General features: G+C 44.8%; 1 protein-coding gene across 3 annotated transcripts in view; it reads left to right on the forward strand.

Moving 5' to 3' along the window:
* Positions 1 to 24,872, forward strand: part of Tpst1 (protein-tyrosine sulfotransferase 1) — a 62,409-nt gene that overhangs the window by 12,579 nt on the left and 24,958 nt on the right. For all 3 annotated transcript variants that reach the window (NM_013837.2, NM_001130476.2, XM_006504418.2), the window contains exon 2: positions 15,686 to 16,631. In NM_013837.2, the coding sequence (NP_038865.1) occupies positions 15,787 to 16,631 (845 nt within the window). In that variant the 5' untranslated portion in view covers positions 15,686 to 15,786. The remainder of the gene's footprint in view (positions 1 to 15,685; positions 16,632 to 24,872) is intronic.

The raw sequence follows: 24,872 nt of genomic DNA on the forward strand, positions 1-24,872 counted from the left end.
ATCTGAGAGCTACATCCTGATCCATGGGGGGTCGGGGGGGGGGGGGAGAGAGAGAGAGAGAGAGAGAGAGAGAGAGAGAGAGAGAGAGAGGGAGACTCATTTTGGGCTTGGCATGGACTTTTGAAACTTCAAAGCCCATCACCCCCAGTGACACACTTCCTTCAACTAGGCCACACCTTCTAATCCTTTTAATCCTTTCAGGTAGTACCACTCCCTGGTGACTTAAACATTCCCACGTTTGAGCCTGTGGGGGTCATTCTTACTGAAACTACCACACTGGTCTTGCAGAGGACCTGGGTTTGGTTTCCAGCACTCACATCAGGCAGGTTACAACTGCCTGTAACTTCACTTTAATGGATTTGATACCCTTTTCTGGCTTCTGAAAGCACTTGTGTATATGAGATACCCATAAACTCACACAGGCACACACACACACACACACACACACACACACACGTACATTTTTAAAATCCTAGCTGGGAATGATGGTGCAGTCCTTTAATCCCAGCACTTGGAAGGCCAAGGCAGGTGATCTCTCTCTGAGTTCAAGGCCAGCCAGGTCTAGAGTGAGTTCTAGATCAGCCAAGGTTACATCATGAGACTCTGTCTCAAAAAACAAAACAAAACAAAAACTACAAAAAGAACAACAGTAACAAAATCTTAACACAAGAAAGGCAGAACTACCTGGCCTTATGTTTCTGATCTGTTATCCCAAGATCAGGCCGAATTCTCTATCCTTAAACTTATCCAGGTGAACTCTGTGGAGAGGCAAAAGCTGTGGGAAATGCAGGCTTCTCACTCATGCAGGTGAAGAGTGCACACATGGTTTAGACTTTTCTTCTGTTATTCTAAGTGTATTTGAGATGGTTCGTCCAGAGAAAATATCTTAAAATCCATTTCATTTCTCTTACAACACACACAAGGCTTTTTGTTCATGTCACCCTAGTGTCTGGGAAGGACCGTAACACAGAGTGAGGCCTAGCTGGGTTCTGGCTTGGCCAACAGTTTGCCAAGTAATGTATGAAACCTGTGCCTCGGTTTCTTCACATCTAAAGTTTTCTGAGAAATGTTCCTTTACTTTGGTCCCCACCCCCGCTGTCCCGCATTACACATTTTATGAACTTGAACCCAGGCCCTGAGGCCCAGCCCGCCTTGTTAATTCTTTTTTTTTTAAAGATTTATTTATTTATTATATGTAAGTACACTGTAGCTGTCTTCAGATACACCAGAAGAGGGAGTCATATCTCGTTACGGATGGTTGTGAGCCACCATGTGGTTGCTGGGATTTGAACTCAGGACCTTTGGAAGAGTAGTCAGTGCTCTTACCCACTGAGCCATCTCACCAGCCCTGGCCTTGTTAGTTCTTGCATCACGCCTAAGTGATCACAGTCAACTTAGGGTTCTGTGTTATACATCAGTGGGAGTGGGACAAGCAGATGTAATAGACTAAGAAATGAAGAATGGATTAGGGGCTGCAGAGATGGCTCAGGAGTTAAGAGTTCTTGTTGTGGGCTTGACTAGCCCACGTCTCTGAAAGGTCCCACATCAATGAAGTGGAAAGTCACTGAGACTTTTGAGTCTCCACATTCATGCACACACATGTGTGCATGCATTTTACACACATGCACATGCAGAGAAACCAAACCATGGAAGGTGAAAGGAAAGGAAATAGAGCTGGATGGACTCTGTATTTCTAGCCTGTCTAAAGTTAAGAAAATTATCTTGGAAGAAAGGACCGGTAGGCTAATCTTAGGAAAGTGTTAGCTGCCTAGAATATTAGTGAGGAAGTTGAGGGTTTTTGTTGTTGTTATTTGTTTTGTTCGTTTGTTGATTTTTCGAGACAGGGTTTCTCTGTGTAGCCCCAGCTGTCCTGGAACTCACTCTGTAGACAAGGCTGGCTTTGAACTTAGAAATCTGCCTGCCTCTGCCTGCCTCTGCCTCCTAAGTGCTGGAATTAAAGGTGTGCGCCACCACTGCCCGGCTAGTGAGGGAGTTTTAATGTGGCCATTCTGTGCTATATATAACCAACAAAGTACTGTGAGTACCTTCCAGGAACTCACAATAGACTCTACTTGCAGCCATCCTTAACATCACTAACTTCTTGGCAGTTGAAACTAATGTATTCAAAAGGAATTCATTACAGTTCTCAGGGCTGGAGAACTGGCTCAATCACTTGTAACTCCAGCTCTAGGACTCACAGGATCTTCTGATGTCTGTGGGCACCGGTACTTCTGTGCACACGCCCACACACAGACATACATACTCATAAATAAATAAAGTCTTGCTTTCAAGGAGCTCACAGTTTATTGGAAAGCTGTCACATTAGCCCTCTACTGTCATGAAGAGGTGTGATACTGCAAGAGTAAGGATGGATTGAAGTTGAATGTTGAAGGGATGAGTGGGTGTTAGCATAGACGAGCTGCCTTGCACAGGCAGCTCGCGGATGTTGTAGGCTGTCACAAGCAGCATCAGGCAGGAGAGGAGACGGGCCGGTGATGGTGGGGAGGCTATAGAGACCAAATGGCAGCTGAAGGCTGGAGCTGGACCAGAAAGGCGTTTCCTTGTATTCTAGGTATGGGTTACTTTCTGAGAGGAATTGCCTGCCGAAAAGTCTTAAGCAGGGGAATGTTGAGTGTATTTGCAATGAGCGGAGTGGAGAAAGTCTAAACTCATGAAAGAGGCTGTGGAATTACTGTTATTTACTTATTTACTTTGTGTGAGCACAGCCACTACAGTCAAATGTGTAGAGGGCAGAGGGCTACACAAGGGACTTGCTTCTCTCCTTACTTAGGCTTGAACTCAGGTTGCCAGGCTCGGTGCCAAGTGTATTTACACACTGAGCTATCTTGCTGGTCCTGCTGGAATTCTTTTGTTGGTTGAAAAAAAAAAGAGAGAGGATGATGATGATGATGATGATCTAACAGCAAAATGGGGCTGGAGAGATGACTCAGCAATTACAGAAATTGGCTGCTCTTTCAGAGGACCTGCGTTCCCACATGGTGGCTCACAACCATCTGTTAGCGCAGTTTCAGGGGTCCAATGTTCTCTTCTGGCCTCCGTGGGCACCAGGGACATAAGTGGTACACAGACACCCCCATACACACACAGTAAAACTAGCAAGACCCTTTGAGGATACCATTTATAATCGCAAAACTTTGTTGCTGCTTTCAAATAACTTTGTTTCTGTTTACTTGTAGTTCTTTGCTTTACTCTTTGATTGTTTTTTTGAACATCTGCTTTGTTTCAGATGACTCTAGGTGTTGCAAGATTAGGAAATGGTACTTCACTTCATGTTTACCTGTGGGTTCCTGACTTGATCCCTACCCGCTGTTCAAGTATCCACAGCATCCTGGATGATGATGGGTTTAGCAGAGATTGCAGTGGAGTGGAGTGAACTAACCACAGTGCAGTGGTCTAAGTGCACTCACGATGCTTTACCCAGTAGTTTGAGGTTGCAGAAGGGGAAGTGGTTGATTTGGGGCTGGAGGATGAGGCACAAGCACCCAGAGAAGGCTTCCCGGAGGAGATGTGTGGGAAGGAGCAAGCACAGGCAGCTGGTGACCGGCTGGAACTGGCAGGAGTGGTCCAGAGGGCAGGCTCCGTGGCAGTGGTCCTGCTAGGGGCCGGGGGAGGAGACCAGTGTGTGAATACCCTGGACGCTGCTCTTTAAAAGCTCTTCCACATGTGGACTGAGGGGGACTCAGTTACAGAGTGCTGCCCAGCATGCACAAAGCTCTGCTTCCATCCCTAGCACTGCGTAAACTAAGCATGATGGCCCATGCCTGCAGTCTGCTGGGACATGTAAAGGCAGGAGGAACAGAGGGTCGAGGGCCACATGACACTCTGCCTTAAGAAAGAGGAAGGCCCTTCCACCCGTGCTGGTCCAGGGCACTGAAGGAGAGCCTGCAAGTGTGCGTCCCTTCCTCTGCTCCCCGCCTCTGCCTTTCACACGTTCACCCTGATCACTGTGAAGGGGTTTATCGTTGCTCTTGTTTAGTGGATTCGAGAACTATGACTCAGTGCTTTGTCTAATGCCAGATGACTAAGAGGCTTGATTCAGACCGAGCCCAGCTCTCCCATCTCCAGTAATCAACTGGGCTTCTGTTAGATCAACCCAGTGCCTCCTTCTCCTCCTCTTTTCCTTGTCTGGATCCGTTGGAAAATGTACGGAGTTACTAGAAAAGGTATAATCTTGACTGAGTGACTGGAAATAAACAGATGGGACACATTTCCTCATGTGTGTTGTTTGTCATGGGTCATGGGGTCAGCCGATTGTAAACATGAGCTTGGAGAATCCAGAAGAGGAGTATGTCAGCAAAATCAGACAGCATGTCTGTGCGCACACAACACCGTGAACTTGTAGAGGCCAGGGACAACTTGGTGGAGCAAGTCCTTTCACCTCCTCGCTGGTTCTGGACACAGAACTCGGCTCTCTGGCTTGAGTCCTTGGGCAGCAAGCGCCTTCACCCGTTCCACTGTACCACCTTGCTGGCCTCATCTCAGCTTCTTGACACACGCCATACATGTTCAACAACATGTATGATCTTGGTCCTCACTGAATCTCAGCAGGTCAGCTTACCAGTCTCTTGTCAAATGTCCTCCTCCACATATCTGCCCTCTGGTGGTCCTGGCCCAGCTCCCATATAAAACAGCTTGAGTTTTTTAGCTTATGCCCCCCTGCCCCCGCCCCCCAAATGTATCCTAGGTTTTAGGGCCTGTTCTTAATGCTTGGCCAGCGCTTTTTCCTCATGACCGTAGGGCTTACTCAAAGATGCTGCTCCATTCTGTTTCTGCTCTTTGCTCCTTGTCTTTGGGTCTAGAGCCAGCCCCAAGTGTTCTGACCACTGAGTTCTGACTGCTCCGGCACAGCACAGGGCTTGTGTGTCATAGTGCGCTCACCGGGTAAGATTTGAAGTTGCTGCGGAATGGCGCCGTTGTTAGCGGTTAACTGCTGGACACATCCTTTGGTGGGTGAATGCAGTCATGAGCTACAGGGAGTCTTCTTTATGCCTAGGAGCTAGAAGTGAATGTAGAAACTACCCTGGAAGGGACATTAGCTGGCAGAATGGCATTGGCTTTGCCGCATTGACTGAGTGGGGAGTTTATGATCAACCATGAGGACCTGATGGTTGGCAAAGGAAAGAAAAGGCTTAGGGACTGGGTTCCTTTTTTATTTTATCTTTACCTGACACATTTCCCAAGCATCATTTTGGGCATGGAATGTGGTTATAGCTGGGCCTCTGTGTGCAGTGTGTCCTGGCATGGGCTAACTACGACCAACCTGTACTTGTGTTTGTTGACTGATTTTTTTTTTCATTACAATGTTTTGAGATTTATTTTTGATTTATTCTTTGAGACTATAACCTAATTCTATCATTCTTCCTTCCTTTTTCTCCCTCCACATCTTCTTATGTCTCATTCAAATTCATGGCTTCTTTTTCTTTTAAAATTTACTTTTATTTTATGTACATTATGTTTTGCCTGTGTGTTGAGGGTGTCAGATCTTGGAGTTAAAGACCATTGTGAGCTACTTTGTGGGTGCTGGGAATTGAACCTTGGACTTCTGGAAGAACATTCAATACTCTTAACTGCTGAGCCATCTCTAGAACTAGTCTTTTTAAAAATTGTATATATATGTATGTATATGTATATATATGCATATACATTTCTAAATATAAAAACACAACCCACTTAATCCATATGCTGTTACTTGTATGTCTGTGTTTTCAGGGCTGAGCATTTGGTGTTGGATAACCAGTGGTGTATTCTTCAGTGGAGAAGACTATTTCTCCTGCTCTCAGTGTTCCTTAGTTGTCTGTTACAGGGAGCAGAGGAATCCATGAGCAAGTGGAGTCCTGTGTGGGTATATGTTGTTGATATGGGCAGAGCCATGTTCAATCCAGGACCCACTGGAAAATGTCAAAGCCTTCCTCTGGTCCATATACGGAGTTGATAGCATGTGCAGGAAGTTCTGTCCTCGAATATTCATTCACAGCCTGGAGACTGCTCCCCTACAGAAACTCCTCCTGCTAAGGTTAGCTAAACCTTTCCCCGGGACCCAGCTGTAAGCCATAAACTCTGTCTCCTTGGTTATCTGTGTGTAATGACCCTCCCTGCCTTCATTCAGGGTATGCAGTAATCACTCTCCCCTGGTCAACTCCATAGAACAAACATGCTGAGCCTCCAGGGTACTGCAGTTTCTCCATCAGAAAGCCCAGTCCGCACAATCCCAGCTTCTCTTTGTGTCTGTTATCTGTCTGCCTATTCTTCATTCCCTCACTGCTGCCTCCAGGCAGGTCTATCCTTGGAGGTCTTGGTCTAGGGTTGAGGTCTCCCGAGCGTTCCTTCTTCCACATTAGCTTATCTGCAGACGCCATCCTTGTTCACATCATGGTCAGGCAACCATGTTGGTGCAATTTTATGGGCGTGGCTTCTCTCGAGTGTCTAGAGGAGAAAATCTCACAGCACTTTTTTGTTCCTCTGGTTTTACATTGTCCCTGCCCCCTCTTCTGTACTTCTCTTTGAGCCCTAGGTTCAGGAGTTCTGTTGAAGATAAGAAATAAGTTTTTATGTTATACTTTTGGGTGTTTTGCTTGCATGTATGTCTGTCCCACATGAGTGCCTAGTGCCCACTGAAGCCAGAAGAGGATGTCAGGTCCCCTGGAATGTAGTTATAGTCAATTGGGAGCTGCCACGCTCTAGGATTTGAACCTAGGTCCCCCAGAAGAGCAGTCAGTGTTAACTGCTGAGCTACCCACCTCCCACCCTTCCCCAGCAGCCAGCAAAACAACTACAGAATCCATAACAGGAGCAGCATTGTGGTAGTTTGGTTTTATTTCTCTATCACGTGTATGTGAATACAGGAGAGTTGGATGGGCTTGTGCTACGTCGTGCGTGTAGACATTAGTGACAACCTGCAGGAATTGCTTCTCTTCAGCATTTTAATGTGAGTTTTGGGAATTGAATGTAGGTGGTCAGGTTGGCAGCAAGCATCTTTACTTTTGGAGTAGCTTTGCTGGCCAGTCATTACCATTTACATTTTTACTTACTTATTTACTTACTTAGTTATTTGAGACAGGATCTCACTAGGTAGCCATAACTGTCCTGCTCGGTAGACCAGGCTGGCCTTGAACTTACAGAGATCCACTTGCCTTGGCCCCCTGAATCCTGTGATTAAAGCTGTACGCCACCACATCTGGCAAGTTGTTTTTACTATTTAATTATTCTGTAGGTTTGGGTGTTTTGTCTGTTTCTCTGTGTGTATATCACGTGTATGCAGTGCCCACAGAGGTGAGAAGAGGAGTTGAATCCCCTGAGACTGGTGTTACGGACAGTTGTGAGCCATCATGTAGTTGCTGGGAATCTAACCCAGTTGCTGTGGAAAAGCAGCCAGTGCTCTTAACCTCTGGGCCATCTCTCCGGCTCAGTGCTGTTTTTTGTTGTTGTTGTTTGTTTGGTTGGTTGGTTTTTTGAGACAGGGTTTCTCTGTGTAGCCCTGGCTGTCCTGGAACTCACTCTGTAGACCAGGCTGGCCTTGAACTCAGAAATCCACCTGCCTCTGCCTCCCAAGTGCTGGGATTAAAGGTGTGCAACACCACGCCTGGCTCCAAAGCCTTCTTATAAGCTCTCTGACACTGCATAGACGATGGGGAGGAAGAAAGGGAGAGAGATCGTGACTCTCTGAGTCTAAAAGCTCTCTGCTCTTTCTAAGGTGTCACTGTCACCTGGCCTGCAGATGGGGCAGTTCCGTACATAGTGTTGTAAGCTATGTTTTTTTTTAATCTTTTTTTTTTCAAGATTTATTTATTATATGTAAGTACACTGTAGCTGTCTTCAGGCACACCAGAAGAGGGTGTCAGATCTCTTTACGGGTGGTTGTAAGCCACCATGTGGTTGCTGGGATTTGAACTCGGGACCTTCGGAAGAGCAGTCAGTGCTCTTACCCGCTGAGCCATCTCACCAGCCCGTAAGCTATGTGTTTTTTTGTTTGTTTTTCGAGACAGGGTTTCTCGGTATAGCCCTGGCTGTCCTGGAACTCCTTAAACTCAGAAATCCACCTGCCTCTGCCTCCCAAGTGCTGGGATTTAAAGGCGTGCACCACCACGCCTGGCTGTAAGCTATGTTTTACACCGCCTCACTTCTTTCTCTTTCTTGAGGCTAAAAGTGAAACTAAACATTCTAGAGTTCTGTTCTAGTTCTATTGAGCCTTACTCCGCAAAGGCCCCAGTTGAGAAAATACCGCTACTGCTTTTTTGAAGAAATGTGATGGAGCATTTAAGGTTCTCGTAAGAGGCCTGTGTGCACATGTCACACAGATGTCCATGCATACTTGCACATATGCGGTGGTAGCGTGGGTGAGGGACATGGTCGGGTCAGCATTTATTGTGCTTTTTTCTTTTTGATTTCCCTAGCCTGTCCTGGTTTCATAGGTATCTCTGGATCTCTTTAATCTTGTCCCTTCCATCGCCTCTTAGTGCCTTCTCCCTTTAGCCCTCTTCCCACCAAGCCCCCTTACATGTTTTTAAAAAGATTTATTATTATTACTTTAGTTATGTGCATGTGGGAATATGTGCACATGAATGTAGGTGCCCACAGAGTCAGAGGTGTGAGTTCTGGAGCCGGGGTTATAGGCGTTGTGAGCACCTGATGTGGGTGCTAGGAATCAAGCTCTGGTCCTCAGGAAGAGCAGTATGTGTGCTTCTTCTTTTTTTTTTTTTTAAAGATTTATTTATTTTATGTATGTGAGTACAGATGGTTGTGAGCCTTTATGTGGTTGTAGGGAATTGAATATTTTAGGATTTCTGCTCGCTCCGGTCAACCCCACTCGCTCTGGCCCAAAGATTTATTATTATACATAAGTTCACTGTAGCTGACTTCTGACACACCAGAAGAGGGCGTCAGATCTCATTATGGGTGGTTGTGAGCCACCATGTGGTTGCTGGGATTTGAACTCAGGACCTTTGGAAGGGCAGTCAGTGCTCTTGCCCATTGAGCCATCTCTCCAGCCCCTGGCATGTCTTTTTTTCCATTTTGGTCTATCACTGTTTCTGTCTCTCTGTCTCTGTCTCTTTGTATGTTTATATTTGTGTGCGTTTTTGTGTTGGCATGTGTGTTCGTGTGAGTATGTGTGTAGATGGCTGGACTCTCGATGTCTTTCTCAATCTCTGTCCACTTTATTGAGACAAGGTCTCTGAACCAAGAGCTCACTTTTTAGGCTGGTCGTAAATGGCCAGCTTGCCCTGGGGAATCCCTTTCTCTGTTTCCCAAGTGCAGCAGTCACAGTCAGCTACCATGCCTGCCCAGCTTCTGAAGTGTGTATGCTAGGGATCCACACTCCGGCTCTCACATTGCTTGGTAAGTGCTTTGTCCTTTGACGCCAGCGCTGTGCTTTCTTCTTAAAGAGCTGTTTGCTAAGGGGTTTGAGAAGAACCACAGCAAGGTGGGAGCAGAGACCTCAGGTTTAACAGTCTCTCATGCACAGAAAGGCACTGCCTAATGGGCTACTTCGGACGCTTGCTGGAGGTGGAGTATGAATTGAAAGCCTGCCCTCTGCTAAGTCTGCTGTGGTCGAGGCACAGCGTAGACAAAGTCTTTAGGCTTTAGGGACTGAAAATCTTTTTGGAATAAATACAGTCTGTAAGAAAAACTGCAGAGGGATATTGGAAGAATTGCCAAGACCTTGAGAAGTGCTGAGGATAACAACACACTGCTTGAGCCTCAGCCTGTTCTCTGAAGTGGGCCGACCCAGAAGCCCCTTGTAGCAGGGATGCAATGTGGATTTGTGAACTTCTAATTTGAGAACTATCCAGAGAGGAAGTTGATCTTTGTAAGTCTGAAAAGTAAGGAGAAAGGCAGGGGAAGCCAAAGGCCCCTTCTTGGATCTTTAGCTGGCCAGCATGCCCAGGTGATCCTTCTGTCCTTCACAAGGGACATTCAGTTGGTTAGAGGTGCAGAAATCACAGATAGGGTCGGAAAGATCTCTATTCCGAGAGTACATTGGAAAATCTGCTGACACATGCCAGCGTGTGTCAACTGGTAGTTGGTTGTTTCAGTGGAAAGTCGGTAACAAAATAAGATACTGTAGACATCAGCCATATTCACATTTTCTTTTCTTTTTGAACTGTAGTCTCTCTCCAGCTCAGGTTGGCCCCCAATTCCATATGTAGCTAAGGATGGCTTTGACTTCCTCATTTTCTGCTGGGCCTTCTAAGCACTGCGATAGTAGGCATGCCCACCCTGTTAATTTATTTTTTATTTTTTTATGTTTCAAGACAAGGTTTCTCTGTGTAGTCCTGGCTGTCTGGAGCTCTCAGTAGACAAGGCTGGCCTTGAACTCAGAGATCCACTTGCCTCTACCTCCCGAGTGCTGGGATTAAAGACACGTACCACAATGCCCAGTGTACCTTGTTAATTTTTGTTAGGCATATACTTTCTATTTTTGATTCCAGAGGGGTAGCTAGTTGTTTTTGTTTTACAACCAAGTGGTTTTCTCCCCTCCTGGGGATGGAAACCAGGGCTTTGTGTGTGCTAGACAAACACTACCGCCGAGGTACATCCTGGCCTTTAGTGGGCTTTCACGACATCCAGTCATCTGTCACCTGTTGAATCCTGACAGTTGTCAAAAGTTAGCAAGTTCAATGTAATTTAAAATAGGAACAGTGTAAGTTTTAATCAAAAAGCCTAGCTAGTTCAGAAGACTCTGTTATTGTTTTACTTCTCGGCTTTCCTGTGGCCTGCTTATACAGGCTCTCAAACAAATAGAATGTTAGGTCTCTCCTGTGACAATCCTAAGAGAAAGCAACCATTCTGAGAGCCCCTAAGAGCTCTGCTCTGTTTTACTGAGTGCGTTGAGTACGCTTTGTCCAGATTTCAATTATCTTGAAAAGCTATTTATTTCCTTTGGATCATTTCCCTGTCAATATTAGTCAAATGCATCCTTTCCTTCATTCGCTGCCCCTGACCGCATGGCACTAAGCGCCGCTGTGTGGTCAGAAGCACTGTGTAGCAGTCGGACTCCTGAGGGGCGTGGCCTCGTCGCCCAGATCCTCCCCTTTGTTTCTGTGTAGCAGTCGGACTCCTGAGGGGCGTGGCCTCGTCACCCAGATCCTCCCCTTTGTTTCTGTGAGAGGCTCTGTGCTTTCCCTCCAGCTTTCCTTCAGTAGAAAGAGAAAAGACAGGAGCTGGAGAGATGGCTCAGTGGCTAAGAGTAGTGAGGCAGCTCTCACTGCTGCCTATAGCTCTAGCTCCAGAGGATCTAGCGCCCTCATCTGGACTCCACCTGCACCCGCACTCATGTGCACACATAGTACACATAGTAATAAAAACAATTGTTTAAAAAGAGGAAACAAAACTTGCCTACAGTAAGACTGGCCTTTTCCCCCTAACACGGTTCTTTGACTTGTTTTGTTATTATTGTTGTTATTGTTTGAAATGGAGTGTCATGTAGCCAAAGCTGGCTTTTAACTCCCAATCCTCCTGTCTCTACCTCCTAAGTGCAAGGGGTTACAGGCTCGTGCCACCATGCTGGATCTGTGTGGTGCTAGGTATGGAACCCAGGGTGTCATGCATGCTAGGCAAGCACTCTCTCAAATTTTGTCTGTGCAGTGCACGTGTGGGTGTGCATGTGTGGGGAGGCCATGTAGTACACATGTGGGCTGCATGTGTGGGGAGGCCATACGACTCCCTCCAGTTTCATTCTCTGGTGCCATCCACCTTTTATTCGCCAAGTAGGTTAGGCAAGTGACCTATCTTTACCTCCCTGTGCTGGGATTTCACACAAAAGCACATAGCATCTTTAAGTTAGTCTTTCTGTTAGTCATTTTAGGATGACACCATTCTGATATTTTTCTAGTTCTGAAACTTCAAAGTGTCAGTCCTCCAACTTTATTCTTTGTCAAGGTTGTTTTGAATGAGACTTTACAAACCTAAATTTGATCAAGTGACTGCTTTCTTAAAATGTTTTAAGTCCATCTGTTTAACTATGTCACACAATTCCTACCCCTAGCTTGCCCTTCAAGGGTTGTAGTCCAGCCCTTACTGACTTCATGCCATTTGTGCTCTGCTCCCTGCCTTGTAATTACATTGGCCTTTTCTTGACTTGTGACAGCTTTCAAACACCTTATCAGTGTGGGCCCCATGCTTGGCACACCCTTCACTTGACACTGCCTGACTCCTACTCACTATTCAAATCTTAGCCCGAGTGCCGCTCTGAAGGGAATTTGAGGGATGGCTTTAGGAATGTACTTGCCTAGCATGCACAAGGATGGGAACTTGAGCTCCAGAACACAGAGCTGTGGTGCTGCATGCTTGTAATCCCATTGCTGGAAAGGTAGAGACTGGTCTGGCCTCAGGGCTTACTGACCTGCCAGTGTGGCATAAATGGTGAGTTCCAGGCCAGTGGGAATCCCTGTCTCAGAAGAGATGGGTGATGGTCCTGAGGAGGGCACTCAAGGCTGACTTCTGATCTTTACATTCAGGCATATACTCTCATTGCATCACACACACACACACACACACACACCCCGCAGACAGACAGAGACAGACAGGCAGACAGACAGAGGCAGAGGGGGGAAAGGTGGGACCAGAGAGGTTTCTATTTAAAATACTGAATTAGGGACTTGATGTATGGCTAAGAGTATTTGCTGTTGCTCTTCCAGATGACTCAAGTTTGGTTCCTAGCACCCATCTCAGGTGGCTCACAATTGCCTGTAAGTCTAGTCAAGACTCCAACACCTTCGTCTGACCTCCACAACAGCTACTGAAGTCTCTCTCTCTCTCTCTCTCTCTCTCTCTCTCTCTCTCTCTCTCTCTCTCTCTCTCTCGTGCTGCCAGTTGGTTATTTAGCCCTTTGGTTTTTATATTTTTATTAGATGCCCTGCTCCTGCTAAATTATTTCCTGCATGTATAAAATGTCAAGCTATGTCCCCTGTGTCCTCTGTCATTTGGGTGAAACAGACCCTCAGCTCTATAGACTGCCCTGCCCAGTCTAGTTTGGGATGGTGCCCCTCCTCCTTACAATATAGTTCTAATTTCATCAACCAGAGTGTTAGTGTCCTAAGGTTGGATCTAATTGTGTTTTTGTTAGTTGGTCTTTTCACCATTGTTCTTTCTCCCCACACAGTTGAGTCCTGGGATAGCATCGTAAGTGTGCCTTCCATAAAATGGATCCCATTCTGTAGTAAGACTTTTTAATGCTGTATTGCTACCAATTACCCTAAATTGATGCATCTTCTTTGTAGCCTTTTTTATTAAGCCTTTTTTATTAAGGCAATCTTTTAATCTCAACCTATTCTTCAGGATTCTTGATTGAAGTTCTGTGCAGTGCCTGACGTATGTGCTCAGATACATCAAATAGATTAATATGTGAATAAACAAAACCCAGATCTCAATTGGTGTAGCTCTTTGAAATTTTTTTTAGTTATGTATTCATGTTTAGAAAACAGCTGTGTTGAGGTGTGATTTCTATGCCATAATCCTCCCTCATTGTTAGTGAACGATTCAGTGGTTTTATTAGATTTTATAGTTGTGCAACTCTGACAACACTTGAGTCAAAAAAGTTTTCATCTGCTCTGGAAAGTCCCACATTGCTGTTGGCAGTTAAGCCCTTGCTTCTGCAGCCTGTCTCTGTCTCCGTGAGCTTGGCTGTGTACTGTATCTCTGTGTGTGGTTATTACGTTTTAGGTGGTTGTATGGCAGCTATTATGTATTTATGAAGTAAACCTGTATTTTTGTAAAGTATATATGCTCCTGTAATTGTTTTCTATTCTAACATGGTTTCTAGGGGTCGCCTGTACATCTGGGTAGCTCAGTACTCAATAGTTGCTTGGCTTAGACAGCTGAGCCATGAGCTCTTCCCCCAGTAGATCTGGCTGTTTGTACATCTGCCTCTTCCTTCACATTCCCTTCCTTTCCCTTTCCCGTCCTTTTTTCCTATTCCCCTCTCCCCCTTTCCTTACCTTCTTTAATTTTTTTCGGGCAGGCCTTCACACTAGTCCAGCTTGACCTCTCGAGCTCAGTATATAGCCCAGGCTAGTGCCAAATGCCCCGCATTCTGCATGCTTCCTAGTTCTAAGTTCCGGGATTATGAATCTGAGCCGTACAAGCTTCTCCGGGACCTTTCGTGACTCTTTAGTGCCCGAGGTGCCCAGCCAGGACTGCAGCTTCAGCCTGCTAGAGCTGCTCACTCTCTTGTTGAGAGTGACAGTGCACTTGAGCATGTGTGTTATTCACCACCTCACAGTCAGCAAGCCCCCCACCACTTGAGGCCCCCCACCACTTGAGAGCAGAAGTTACCAGGGCTGTCCTGCTGTGCGTGGTGCCTGCTGCTGAGTCAGGAGATGGCAGAGTTACAGACTCACGCTCTTCTGACCAGCTTCTCCAGGTGTCAGTTGTAAATGTTCTTAGGTTCTACATCTATGACTGATTCCAGAGCACTGAAAGGCCCACTTGTTAATCAAGCTTTAGAATAGTGGTCTGGGGAGGTGGGAGATTGGCTACATTGTCCCTAGGCCAGAGCTGGAAGTCCTGACTCTCAGATAAATCTTCAAATGTATGTATGTATGTATGTATGTATGTATGTATGTATGTATGTATGTATGTATTTAATGTGTATGGGTGTTTTGTCTGTCTGTCTGTGTATGCACACACACACACACACACACACACACACACACTCCATATATGTGCCTGAGGGCATCAGATTCCCTGGAACTGGAGTTACAGATAATTATTAGCCACCATACGGGTGCTGGGAGTTGGACCCTGGTCCTTTGCAAGAGCAGCCAGTGTTGGCCGTTTCCCAGCCCATCAGGATGTATTCGTTCCCTAGTATGTCCGATCATTTCCCCATATAGACTTCTTTACTGTTCTAGTTAGCATCCCGCTGGGAAATGGAGCCAGCAAGATTACACACAGAGAGGGGACATAGGACAGGCTATGCTTAGGGAACGCATCACACACACAGAGGGGCATGTAGGACAGCTAGGAGATTGATTTTAAGGGAATGGCTCAGAGATTGTGGGGCTGCAAGTTAAATTCCAGGGAACTGTTAGGCACATATGAGTTGTACTCTGTGCTCTCTGTAGGTAATTTGTCTTTGATATAGAATATAGAGCAAGTGATGGGGGTAGGCATGCAGTTTGAATGCAAGTGATCAGCACTTGATTAGACGTCAACATTTAATTCATGTTGTAATGTATTGAATGTTTGATGAATTTACTGTTAAAACGTTTTGTTCTTTCCATGGTGAGTCTTTCCATGGTGAGTCAGATGCATAGCTTCAGATTTGTTAAATAAAAAAATGCTGTTTCTGATTATAAACATTTTTTATTTACTTGTTTGGGGTACGGTACAGGGCTTTTTTCTAGAGGTTGCACCTGGGTCTTCATGCTAGGTCTGACATTAAGCTGTAACCCCAGCATCTTTTTATTTTGAGACAAGACCTCATGAAGTTGCCCAGGCTGGCCTTGGAGGTACTCTGCAATAGAGGCTGGTCCTAACAGTCTGCTTACCTCAGCCTCCTGAGTAGCTGGGTTACAGGCCTGCAGCACCGCGCTCAACTGGCTTGTTCTTGCTCACATTTGTGGCTATTCTGTTCTTATGGTCGTGAAGCATCCAGCTTGCTTCAGCGGCTTTCGGGCTGGTTTGTCCCCTGGGAATGTGACGGTGATCTGTGCTTTTCCACCAGGTGCCGATCCCCTTGCCACAGTCGAGTCTCCATGGCCTGACCGTGTCTTGACAATAATTTTGAGCAAAATCTATGTCTAATAAGAAGATAACCACATCAAGATGGTTGGGAAGCTGAAGCAGAACTTACTCTTGGCGTGTCTGGTGATTAGTTCTGTGACCGTGTTTTACCTGGGCCAGCATGCCATGGAGTGCCATCACCGAATAGAGGAACGTAGCCAGCCAGCCCGACTGGAGAACCCCAAGGCGACTGTGCGAGCTGGCCTCGACATCAAAGCCAACAAAACATTCACCTATCACAAAGATATGCCTTTAATATTCATCGGGGGTGTGCCTCGGAGCGGCACCACACTCATGAGGGCTATGCTGGACGCACATCCTGACATCCGCTGTGGAGAGGAAACCAGGGTCATCCCTCGAATCCTGGCCCTGAAGCAGATGTGGTCCCGGTCCAGTAAAGAGAAGATCCGCTTGGATGAGGCGGGTGTCACAGATGAAGTGCTAGATTCTGCCATGCAAGCCTTCCTTCTGGAGGTCATTGTTAAACATGGGGAGCCGGCACCTTATTTATGTAACAAAGATCCGTTTGCCCTGAAATCCTTGACTTACCTTGCTAGGTTATTTCCCAATGCCAAATTTCTCCTGATGGTCCGAGATGGCCGGGCGTCAGTACATTCAATGATTTCTCGGAAAGTTACTATAGCTGGCTTTGACCTGAACAGCTACCGGGACTGTCTGACCAAGTGGAACCGGGCCATAGAAACCATGTACAACCAGTGTATGGAAGTTGGTTATAAGAAATGCATGTTGGTTCACTATGAACAGCTCGTCTTACACCCTGAACGGTGGATGAGAACGCTCTTAAAGTTCCTCCATATTCCATGGAACCATTCCGTTTTGCACCATGAAGAAATGATCGGGAAAGCTGGGGGAGTTTCTCTGTCAAAGTGAGTAAATGTAGTGTTTTCTCTCTCTCTCTCTCTCTCTCTCTCTCTCCTTCCTTCCTTCTTTCCTTTCTTCCTTTCTTTTTTGAACCCTGCATTCAGCTGATGAAGATATGGACCTGTGCCACTTATGGCTGCTCTTGCCAGCACTTGGGAGGCAGGAGCAAACTTCTGTGAATTCAAAGCCAACCAGGTCTATGAAGTGTTACGTGCTAGTCAGGGCTACACAGAGAGGACCTGACTCAAAAAAAAAAAAAGACAAGGCATGACAAGACGTACACCCGCATATGTTTGTGTTTGTGTTTCATTGGTGAGGTTTCTTTTATTCTTTCACTACCAGTTCATCTCCTGTCTTTCCATTGCTCGTGTGTGTGTTTGTGTGTGTGTGTGTGTGATAACTAAATGCTTTGAACTCACTAAATGCATGCACACATGGTAGATGTTCCTGATATCAGCTACAAAAAAGCCGATTGTTCTAATTTGCAAATGTACCCAGAAATCAGAAGCCACTGAAGCTGAAGGATGCACATGGAAGCCCAGGGCAGTGAGAAAAGCTTCCACTGTGGAGACATTGGGTTTGGACTGATCAAACAAACTCAAATAACTACACACATGCACACACACACACACACACACACACACACACACACACACGGGCTCTTAAAGCTACCAGGCTACAGTTGATGGTCATAATAGAAATGAGATCTTTAGGAACAGTCATTTGTATGAAGTACATAAATGAATGATCTTGAACCACAAGTTCAAATATGTGTCATACACTAGAATAGAACACAATGTAATGTGATGAATAGCAGGCATGGTTTTGGAGACTATTCATTACAAAGGTAACTATAGTTGGTAGTACATTTAAGGTTCAAATTCAAACACTTATGAAATTGGGAGTTTTATTTTCAAAGATGTCAACGCTATAGCTTCAAGAGTTAGGGCTTTCATTCAAGATCAACGTATAGACTTTCCAATCATGTATGTGAGACTCAAGTTAGAAACTCAAGTCCTTCCTTTCTCCAAACTTCATAGGAGCCACCAGAAATTACATTGTGCTTTTTATGAGATCATAATTACATCATTTCCCCTTCCCTTTGCCCCCTCCAACCCTCCTATGTAACCCCCTTCTCTCTTTCAAATTTATGATATAGTTTTATTCATTGTTGCTACATATGTGTGTATGTGTTTCTAAAATCATAAATACAACCTTCTCTGTATAATGTTACTTGACTGTATTTGCTTTTAGGGCTGACCATTTGGTATTAAATTTAAAAATTAGTTAAAAAAAAAAAGCTACCAGGCTAACGTCAGAATCACTTCTTAGCTGAGGATGACTTTGAACTTTGGTCCTCTTGCCTCCACCATCCGTGTACCCACCAGGTCCAGTTTATATAGTGCTGGGGATAGACCTTAGGGCTTCATGCATGCCAGGCTAGCCCTTTACTGAGTCGCATCACCAGGCTAGCTTTAGAAAACGTTATACAGAAGACAAGGACATTGTTATCTCTCACAGGGAAGAGATTGGTAAGCCACAGAAAGATCGAGGCTAGCGTTAAGCATCCAGCGCTTACCCTTGTTGGACTCTTATATTATTCTAAGGGCTTGTGCCCCATGTCTTGCTTCTGTGGCCATGTGAAGGATACATTGTGTTTTTATAAAAGGCTATAAAATTTGGGCACCTAGTTTATGTAAGAAGTTTATTAGGTTCAGCATGCATGATACAGCGACTCTGGTATTTTGTGAAATGTCAAGGCCTGCTTCCTTTCTCCTGAGCTAGCTGTCCTGACACTTATAACCCAATTTTTTTTTTCCTGCAGTGAAGCTGTGCAAATGGAAGTAGCTGTTAAATTCAGGAAAGTAAATTGGTTATACTTAAAACTTCACTTTTATTCATATATATTCCCCCTGTTTAAAGAACTCTCTTAGACACACACACACACACACCATGCTCTCTATGTGGGTCTTTCTTTCTGAATGTTGTCTTTGTCCCTTAATTATGCTTGAGCCTGTATTAATTTTGTTTTGTTCTGTTTCTTGAGACAGGGTTTCTTTGTATAACTCTGGCTGTCCTAGAACTTGCAATGTGGACTAGACTGGCCTCAAACCCATAGAGATCTGCCTGCCTGTGGTTCCTGAGTCCTGGAATTATGACCAGTATATTAAAATATATTTTTTTAATGAAACTCCAACTCTGCTTCATTAGGAAGAAAAGAGAAAAGCCATGCCCATCCTTTTGTGCCCGCTGGCTTCCATCAAGGCAGCTTCCTGGTTGGTTGGTTGGTTGGTTGGTTGGTTGGTTTTAATTCAGTGTCTATAATTTGTGCATGGGTGGGGTGGTTCAGCTGTAGACTCACCTGTCAGGGTCCTGAATTACATGGTTCATAATAATTAATCAGTAAATACTGATTTTTTTCATGTAGATGATTTAAAGGAACAGCTGGGTGCTTATACCTACCTGCCTTTCAGCCATTGATTATTTACAAGTGATTAACCCTCATCTAGGCTTCTCTTACTGACTCAGAGGAAGTTAGAGCTCTAGTTGCCGTCATTAGTTTATTGCCCTTTCCAGATTATAGACTAAGTGATTTTTAAAACGGTTTTAAGGCAAGGTCTCAGTAGCTCCTGATCGTTCTGTGCTGAGCTCACAGGTGTACCATCTTGTGTCTTGAGGGGATGCTGCACACATGGATTCAGCGAACCATGGACCAGAAGTATTTGGAAAAATGTATACTAAACACACAGACCCTTTCTTGTTACTGTTCTTTGAACTGTATAGTATGAAGGTATAGTACATAAATAGAGCAGGCAGCTCTGTTTTACAAGTGGGGTCCTGCACTCAATGAAGACGAGAGTTTGAGCATTCGTTAAATTCTATTGGCTATTGTATATGAGAGAATGTGAATACGTTCTGTGCAAATGCTGTGTTATTTAGTCTGGGTCTTCTTTAGTGTGTACAGATTTTGTTATCTGAGGAGGGTCAGCCAGTACTTTCTCCTAACATCAAAGGCTGACTTCCTTATGTGTGTATGTTGACTTAGAGACTCCAGTGCTAGTTATCGATTGGTATAAGAACCCAATTAGCAAGGAAAAGAAGTAGAAGAGGAGGAGGAGAAAATCCCAGCACTTAGGGGGCAGAGGCAGGAGGATCTCTGTGAGTTTGAGGCCAACCTGGTCTACAAAGTGAGTCCCAGGACAGCAAGAGCTGTTACACAGAGAAGGCCTGTCTTGAAAAACCATAAAGCAAAACAAACAAACAAACAAAACCAAAACCAAAAACAACCAAAAAACACCTCACCCCACAATTAGACCCTTAGATTCCTGAAGTAGAAATTAAAGAGGTAATGCTTATAGCACCTGTCAGTTAGAGGCCATTTATATCTATCTATCTATATACATATATACATATGTAGATACATCTAGATCTATACATGTAAGTATATATCTGTATCTATATCTAGATAGATAGATAGATAGATAGATAGATAGATAGATAGATAGATAGCAGGAGCCCACTCTTGTGCCATGTGACGCCAGATGAGGGCTTCAGATCCCCTAGAGATGGGGTTACAGGCAGTGGTGAGCTGCGAAGCATGGGTACCGGGAATCCAGAGCCTGTAACTCGGGACTGCAGGATGAATCAGCTTCTTAAACACAGAGTTGTTTCTCCAGCCCCAGCATGCAGAGTGCTTTCACTGTCCTAGCAGTGTTCCGTCCTCTATCTGCTCATCCTTTCGATCCCATGGCCCTGGATATTGTGTTTTTGGTTGTTTTTGTTTTTTTCTATTTTTGTACCCTAGGCAACGTTTTGCTTTTTTGAGGCTCTCATAGCGTTGGAAGCATAAGTACAGAGCATCTTCAGATGGGCATGTTCCACTTAGTAATGTGCACTTACAGCTTCTCCTTCCCTTCCTGGATTACAGTGTTGGGTAGTGTCTTATTGTCTATGTGTATCACAGTTCCGTGTGGTCATTATTCATCCAAGAAGCTAGAGCTTCTTGAGTGTTTCTGAGACTTGGCAATTATGAATAAAGCTGCTATACACATCCACGCAGATTTTTGTGTGGTTATAAGTTTTTTATCTCATTTGCATAAACACCAAGGAACATGGTTGTTGGATCATAAAAATACGATCAGCTTCGTTAGAAGCTGCCAAGCTGCCCTCCAGGGTAGCTGCGTTGTTTATTTAACACCCCCCCCCCCCAATGATTCGTTTTATTTGTCAAGTTAACAATGTAGAGTCGCCTGGGAAGGGAAATCTTAATTCGAGATTCTGTTGAGACTACATTACTCTGTGGACAAGGCTGTGAGGGATTTTCATAATTGGATGAACTGAGGTGGGAAGACCTACTCTGAATGTGGGCAGCTCCATTTTATGAGCTGGTGTCCTGGAGTGAACGAAGAGGCACACATGAGCCTGCATTCATTCCCTGCATTCTGCCCTTGGCTGTGTGGATGTGATATTATCCATCTAGTTAAAAAAAAAAAAAAAAAACCTGTGGAATAGCTTTTTAAATGTGTTCCTTTTTTCTTTTTAAAGATTTATTTATTTATTATATGTAAGTACACTGTAGCTGTCTTCAGACACCCCGTAAGAGGGCATCAGGTCCCATTGTTGTGAGCCACCATGTGGTTTCTGGGAATTGAACTCAGGACCTTCAGAAGAGCTGTCAGTGATCTTAACCGCTGAGCCATCTCTCCAGCCCTTAAATGTGTTTCTTCATTCTAAGTTTATGTCACTTTTGTTTGATTATTTTCCTCATTATTAATAACGCTTTTCTGCTTACTTGTGTGCTGGATATTGTCCACATTACTATTTTGGGTCTCAGATATTTTTGTACTTTCTATAAATACTCTATAAATATTGAGCTTTGTTGTGGAGTTGAGTTAAGTTACTTGGCTAGTTTGAATGTCTAGCTAGAACTTTGTATGATTTGTTTGGTGAGTCAGAGAACCACTTACTTTATAGTTCCTACAAGTAAGGCCTTCCTGAACGATGTCTACAGGATAGAGTTCTCCTACCTGGATGGTAGGAACAGGCTCTGTACTGCTTCCATATAAGGGTTGGACGCAGCTCCCTATAATCCCCTTATCACAGCTCTAGAATCCCTCTGTTCAACTCTGTCTATAGCCTGAAAGCTCCAGCCATCCTCCTTTCCTTGGTCTTTCTGCCCCCCCCCCCCCACCTTTTTTTTTTTTTTTTTTGCTTAGTGTCTACTGACTCAACCTTCATGGTGGGACAGGTAGCATGTAGCCAGACCGGCCTTGAACTCCTTACGTAGTTGTATCAGTCAGTGTTCTCTAGAAGTAACAGAACTTATAGAATGAATCTCTGTATACATAAAGGGGGTTTATTGGAATGACTAGCAGGCTGTGGTCCAGATAATCCGACAGTGGCTGACGGTGAATGGAAACTCTTAAGAATCTAATAGTTGCTCAAGGCTAGATGTCTCAGCTGGTCTTTAGTACACACTGGAGTCCCAAAGAAGTAGACTGTAATGCCAGAATGGATGTGCTAGCAAGGTGAGGACTAGCAGGCAGAGAGCAAAAGCTTTCTTCTGTGACCTTAGTTATACTTCCAGCAGAAGGAATGGCCCAGGCATGTCTTCCCACCTCAAGAATCTGATCAAAGCCACATGTCTTCCTGCTTCAAAGGTCCAGACTAGGAGTGGATCTACCCATTTCAAACCAAGCACAAGATTTCTCATAGGTGTGCCCTCCATTTCTGGATTGTTGTTCGTTCCAGATGCAGTCAAGTTGACAACCCAAAATAGCCATCACAGTAGTCAAGGATGGTCTTGAATTTCTGATCTTCCTACTTCTATTTCGAAACTGTTGGGATTTCAGGCATGAGCCAGCAGTGCCATCCTGTCTTCTTTCTATCATGTGTTAATACCTTCTGGTTTTTGTAGTGGTAACTGTCCAGTTCTGAGTGTTCAGTTTTCTGCTCTGTCTCTTTAACACAGTTATGTTACCTTTCACTCTGCATTCCCAGTATGTAGAGGGTGAAGAAAACCTCTGGACAGTGCCTCTCAGGTGGCTTGGCTGCTTATGGTGATCACAGCTCCTGGACCTCATGCCAGCATCACAGCTGCTGCAGTTTCACTTGGAATTCAGTATCATTTATCACAGCATTTGTCAGAGTTCTCTCTTAGCTTTACAGCATTGCACATATACATTAAGTGCTGGGTACATTGATTTTAGTAGGAATGGAGGGAAGGGAAGAGGCATTTTCAGGTGGGTTTAAGTGCCTTTCTGGGGACCGAAATCAAGGTTCAGTGGTTAAAGCACACTCGCTGCTCTTGCAGAGAACCCAGGCTCAGGTCCCAGTACCCACAACTATGCGTAACTCTAGGCTCAGGGCTTCTGATGGCCTCTTCTGTCTCCACTGACAACTGCACACATGCAGTGCCTGAGCATACACCCAGATACACACCTAGAATAATGCAAGTAAATATCTCTAAATCTTAACTGTGATGAAGTGAGGCTGGAGCCATGACTTGCTGCTCTCGCAGAGGACCTGGTTTGGGTTCTCAGCACTCCAAGCCCCTGATAACAGTCTGTAACTCCTGGTACAGGGATGCTAACACTCTCCTCTAGACTCTTCTTTTCACTGCAGGCCTGTGGGGCATAGGTATATATGCAGGCAGAAACACTCATGCATGTACAATAAAACTCTATTAAGAACATCTTGGGGAGTGCTTATTCTCAACCTATCTGAAGTTCATGGGGAAGGTTGGTATTGATGGCATTTTATTACCCCAGGCCTGCTCATCATTCTTCATATCAGGTGGACTGAATTGACAGCCTGGATTATTGGTACTGTTTGGTTTGTTTGTTTGTTTGTTTGTTTTCCTTTTTCTTTTTTCTGTAGTTGCCTGGAAAGTGAGTTTAAAAGCCTCTTTATTCCTCCTGCCCCTGAGCTGGTTTATCCGTGAAGCTGCTGCCAGAAGCATTTACAAAGCTCTTGCCATGCTGCCTGAGTCAGTAGATAGCAATGTGGACAAACACCAGAACCCCTGAAAACATACAAGGATTGTGACATGTTTCTGCAAGTTCAGATAGCCTTGGTCCTGCATGCGAGCCTAGGGAAGATTTTTGGCTGATCTCAAGACTCCACCGAAGCAGGAAAAGGCAAAGGCAGAGCTGGAAACCAACTGGCTGAACACTGTGCTCCTAATACACACAGAGCTCTTGTGAATTTAGGCATATGAGAAACCCTCACTGCCAGTCTGACAAACACAGACTCAAGCGCTATACAGAGCAAAAAAAGATGCGCAGACTTTGTAGAGTCAGTTTTGAAGAAAACTATTTATCGAGTAATAACGACTGTAAACTGTGTGTGTTCTTGAGTGTGGGGTACACCTATGTGCTGATGCCCGGGCACATGTATGTGCACACGTGGTGGCATGAGTCATCCTTGGAGGTTGTTTCTCCAGTGCTGTCCACTTTGGGTTTTTTTGAGACTGGGTCTCCCCTTGATCTGAAGTTCTCTGATTAAGCCAAGCTGTCTGGCTTCTGAGCCCCAGGAATCTGCTTGTCTCTACCTCTGCAGCACTAAGATTATAGTAAGCATGCACAGTTTTACATAAGTTCTGAGGATCAAACTCGGCTCTCCACACTTGCAAGGCAAACACTTTATGGATGGAGCCATCTCCCAGGCTCTGAATAACTGATTTTTTAAGAATTAAAAACAAACCAGAAGTGGGTAGATCTCTAATTTCAAGGCCAGCCTCGTCTACATAGTGAGTTCCTGGACAGACAGGGATATATAGACACTATCTCAAATAACAACAAAACAAAACCAACCCAAAAACATAAGCCTAATTATGATTCTGTTGGTTTCTGAGCTGGTTAGGTGGTTTGTTGTTGTTGTTGTTTTGTTTTGTTTTTTGTTTTTGTGAACTTGACACAAGCCAGAGTTGTTTGAGAAGAGGGCTCTTCAACTGAGACAATGCTTCTTAGGGGCTCTGTAGATAAGATTTAACAGTTAAGATCCTTTACTGCTCTTGTAGAGGACCCAGATTCAGTTCCCAGCATCCACATGGTGCTGTAACTCCAGTTTCAGGGAATCTAAGACTTCTGATTTCCACAGGCACAGAACGAATGTGGTGCACACGCATGCATGCAGGCAAAACAGTAACACACATCCAAAATGAAAATGAGTAAGTCTTTAAAAATAAGGAGAAAACATGCCCTGTGCAGATGGTCCTTAGTTGTGTAAGAAAGCATGCAGCGCAA

Source organism: Mus musculus, chromosome 5, assembly GCF_000001635.26.
Source record: "Mus musculus strain C57BL/6J chromosome 5, GRCm38.p6 C57BL/6J".
Lineage (NCBI taxonomy): Eukaryota > Metazoa > Chordata > Mammalia > Rodentia > Muridae > Mus > Mus musculus.